At 53.4% G+C, this 4,364-nt stretch overlaps 1 protein-coding gene across 1 annotated transcript in view; it reads left to right on the top strand.

Annotated features, from left to right (window-relative positions):
- EMP2 (epithelial membrane protein 2) overlaps nucleotides 1-3,601 on the top strand; it is a 38,350-nt gene extending 34,749 nt beyond the window's left edge. Inside the window, exon 5 of the mRNA XM_040459046.1 lies at nucleotides 629-3,601. Coding sequence (XP_040314980.1) covers nucleotides 629-816 — 188 coding nt within the window. The 3' untranslated portion in view covers nucleotides 817-3,601. The remainder of the gene's footprint in view (nucleotides 1-628) is intronic.
- Nucleotides 3,602-4,364: the final 763 nt, after the last annotated feature.

Consider the following 4,364-nt stretch of genomic DNA (forward strand, 5'->3'; position numbering starts at 1 on the left):
GTTCTAGGGGCGCCTGGGTGGCTCAGTCGGTTGAGCGGCCGACTTCGGCTCAGGTCACGATCTCGCAGTCCGTGAGTTCGAGCCCCGCATCGGGCTCTGTGCTGACAGCGTGGAGCCTGTTTCGGATTCTGTGTCTCCCTCTCTCTGCCCCTCCCCCATTCATGCTCTGTCTCTCTCTGTCTCAAAAATAAATAAACGTTAAAAAAAAATTTTTTTAAATAACATTCTACTGGAACATAGCCCCGGCCACTCACTTGCACGGTGTGGCTGTGTCCACACTCCAGCAGCCAAGCTGAGTAGTTGCGACAGAGATCGTAAGTGGCATAGAACCCTAAACTCTTCGCTGTCTGGCTGACGCCCGGTTCTGACTCACCCTCCGGGCCGTGCCGACGGCCGCCCGAACAAAAGCGGGTCCGGCTAGCAACAAGTGCGAAGTCAAGCGTTCACGGGGTAGGCAGCAATATTCTGTCGCAAAACATGAGCTGTGATCTTTCCAAAAGACCAAAAGTAACTACTCCCCGGTCATCGAAGCGTACGTGCGTCTTCTTCTCCAGCCGCGGTCCCCGCGGGGGGCTGGTGCACGCCGTGTCAGTGGTCCGTGATCTGTTTATTTGCTTTCTTTGGACAGGCCTGTGCGTTATGATAGCAGCTTCCATTTATACCGACCGGCGTGAAGACATCCACAAGAACAACGCGCAACTGTATTTGCTGACCGCGGACGGCAGATATGGCTACTCCTTCATCCTGGCGTGGGTGGCCTTTGCTTTCACCTTCATCAGCGGCCTCATGTACCTGATATTGAGGAAGCGCAAATAGGACACCCAGAGCTACGTGGCGTTTACTGCAGTACAGAATCCACATTCAGATAACCGTTTTGTATATAATCAATTGTGTGTGTGCGTGTGGTTTTTCTAGCAAACATATCGTTTCCTTTAAAAGCCAAAAAAAAAAAAAAAAAAAAAAAGAGAGAGAGAGAAGAGTTTTTGCATTCTTGAGATCAGAGAGAGAAAAACGATGAAGGCTGGAACCCAGAACTCCTGCCCGTCCAAAAGTCGCGAGACGACAAAGCCAAAAATCCAGCCATGCTCAGATCCAAACATGTTCAGTGGGATGTTTCTAGACCGTGGCGATGTGCTGTGATGTGATGTGACGAGAGACCAAGAACGCCAGGTCTCGGGGGATGTCCTCCAAGCTGGAGCCTCGCCGAGCACCCCCCTCCCCTCGGCCTCCCCTCCCCATTCTGTCTGTGCTGGTGTTGGAGGTGGGGTGGGGGGGGGGTCCGGGTGAGGGATCGAGTCTCCTCAGATGTTTAGCCAAGTTCTATGCGAGAAACAGAGGTGTATCCCCTGCTGTTCTGTCTGTATCCAGACCAGAGCCCAATGGTCCTGTGAGGGGCTGGGTCCAGAAAGTTCCACCCACGTTTGCTGACGATGTCAGGTGCTTGCCTTAGGGAAGGTGAACTTTAAGGGGGGTCGGGCTGAGGCTCACCCTAAGGCGGAGAATCTCAGCGTGTGACCCCCGGCAACCTAGTAAGGTGCAGACTGCCGGGGCCCCTCCCTGGACCTACAGAATCAGTGTCTTCAGGGACGGGGCCTGGCAACCTGCATTCCTAACAGGCTCCTCGCGTTGAAGCCGAGGACCACAGCCCCAGGGCCGGGTGAGCACAGCTGCCTCGTCACGAGATGTAAAGATCTTGTGGTGAGGAGCTGGCTGCCACCGGCCTCTATTAGCTCTTGTCTCTTCCACAGCAGCTCACAATGTGGGTCATCGTCCCAACTGTGCCCAAGCCAGTGTCCAGACAGCCCGATGGCCTAAAGGTGCTGCCTTCTTCCTCCTGTAAGTAGGAAAGCCTGTCCTGCCTTCCGAGGCCAGCCAGCCTCCGCTAACCCCCATTTCTAGAGCCTCAGTGGGCCCACCCGCCGTTCGTTCATTCACCAGCATAAATCATGGAATGCTTGGTACATGTCAGGCCCAGGGCCCGCCGAGTGGGGACAGTCTTCTCAGGGGCTCAGCGTCCACTGGAAAAGGCAGATTAAAAACTACTTAGGAAAACTAATCACGAACTATGACGAAGGCCGCAGAGAACACAACCCAGGTTCAAGAGAGAGAGGCCCTTGGGTAGGGGGGAGCCTACTGTATGCCTGCCTATTTTCAAATGCTCCTGGAGGCACTTAGACCGGCAGAAACGTCACTGTGGTCTGCGACACAGAGTGCCTTTGTCGGGCGGTGGTGTCTCATTACACCCCAAGGACACTTTTGTGGAGGGTCCCAGGGTCCCGCCTGCAAAGGCAGCCGTGACAGGCTTCTGGATTGCCGTGGCTCTCGAACATCGGTGTGCACGGTGCCGCCTGGGGAACGTGCTTTGGTAGGGTCCGGGGGACGAGCCCGCCAGGTGCTTCCGAGGCTCTCCTGCAGAATAGGGCCATGGGGAGTTTGTCTTTGGGGTGAAAGCACAGTGTGTGGCAGGTGACCCCGGGAAGTGCCTCCTGTAAGAAGTTCTTTGCCCCTCACGGTCTGTACCCTCTTGGATTTTGGGCATGCCGCCGGGGACATGTGCCTGGGGCCCCGCGTGGGACCCATCTGCCGTGTCTCCGTGCTGGCACTTTGACCTTCTGCTAAGTGGAGCGATGACTTGTCATAGCCTGGTTCCCGTGGAGCTGGGAAGATGCCCAGGTGTGGTCTTAGGGCCACCACGGATGCCAGTGCAGGATGGGCTTTTCTCTCCACCCACTCGCTCGTTTCTTCGTTCATTTTCAAGAGTGCATTAAATGCTTACTATGTGCCAGGCACTGTGTGGGGCTCTCAAAACACAGGGCGGGCAAATTCACTTGAGGTAGGAACTCCCTCCTCGTGGAGAGGCCACCAGCACAGCGACAAAGGGACAGACACGGGGAAAACCTGTCACCTCTTGCTTCCATGGAAAACCCATTGTAAGAGTGTGGGCCATACCTCCCGGGTTTTGCAAGATGCTACATGAGCCTCAAGGAGGAAGGTGGGTCTGCGTGCCCCGGGGCTTTCTACCCAGGGGGCTTTTCTAGAATTTTCTAGCAGCCACAGGGGAAACAAACAAAAGTCTTAGAGCCCCAAATCTGGAAAGCCTGCTCCCCAGGCAGGGTGTGAATTTCCCTCCCCAAATTTGAGGGGTACGTGAGTGTCTGAAACGACCCCGTGGATTTTCCTGGCTTGTCACCCCTCCTGTGGAGCACGTTTGGTGTCCACATCCATCTGTGATGCTCCGGTTTTGTGAAACACGAGAGGTGCTTCCTCCCCCACGTGGTGGGATGTGTGACGTGCATCGGGAAAGGTGGTAGCAGGAGGAAGAAAATGCCCAGCCTTCTTCGCCCTAGACAGAACCAGCCCTCACTCGGCGCTTAGGGTCAGTTATTCAAGGACAACCCCAATGAAGAAACTTAGCTGAGACATCCCGGAAGCAACGACTAGGACCAAACACATGACTCGTAACAACTGCATTTGAAGGGAGTGTAGCTTGCGCATTTTAGGACATTTTTATAAAGTACTGTAATTCTTTCGTGGAGGGGCTATGGATGGAGACAGATTAACTTGTTGTGTTATTTGCATTAAAATTCCTTTGGGTCTCTGTGCAGATGAGTTTGGAGGATTGATTTGTTGGTCGGAGTGGATGTATGTGTTCGTCGATGAACGCAGGAAAGTTGGGGGCCTTCTCCCCCCCCCCCGACGCCGCCCCCCACATACTCTCTGCTGTAGTTGTGTGCCTGGGTGCATTCGTTCTTCAACAGAGCTCAAATCCTAGGATGCTCTGTACTTGCCGCTAAGGAAGACCTGCCCCCGAGCCTATACGTAGACGCACTCAGCACAGTAACTGGAAGATAGGAGTTGTGGCTTCCTTTAAAGTCTGCCTGGACGAGAGATTGACTTGCTAATAGTTGAAAGGCTACTTACTATACAGTAGGTTAGACAGTTCTGTGTATTGAGGGACAGTGGTTTTGGGGGGCAGTGTTACGGAAAGGCTTAGGGGCTGAATCTGAATCTTGGCTTGGGGACAAAATGGGACTTTAAGGTAGTTAGATCCTTTCTACTTAATGTGTCTTTAAAGTAGTCTATTTCCTATATTTTATATAATCTGAAACTGTGCATGACAAATAAAGTTTGGAAGCAAACTGCCCAGAACCACAGACTCGAATGTTCCCAACCGTGCCAACCATCTAGCAGAGAAGGCTGCCATTTTGAGTGGCGGGGGCGCCATTTCATTTCCCGGCAAGATAATCCTGGGCAGTGTTTACAGCGAGCCATTGATATCTGACAGTTCGCCACAGGACAATTTCCACCACCCCCCCTTTGCCTGCAATGGAATCTGTTTCCCAGAAGAATAACATGCTTCTTCT

The sequence above is a fragment of the Herpailurus yagouaroundi genome, unplaced genomic scaffold (genome assembly GCF_014898765.1).
Source record: "Herpailurus yagouaroundi ecotype Mexico unplaced genomic scaffold, PumYag 222, whole genome shotgun sequence".
Taxonomy (NCBI): Eukaryota; Metazoa; Chordata; class Mammalia; order Carnivora; family Felidae; genus Herpailurus; species Herpailurus yagouaroundi.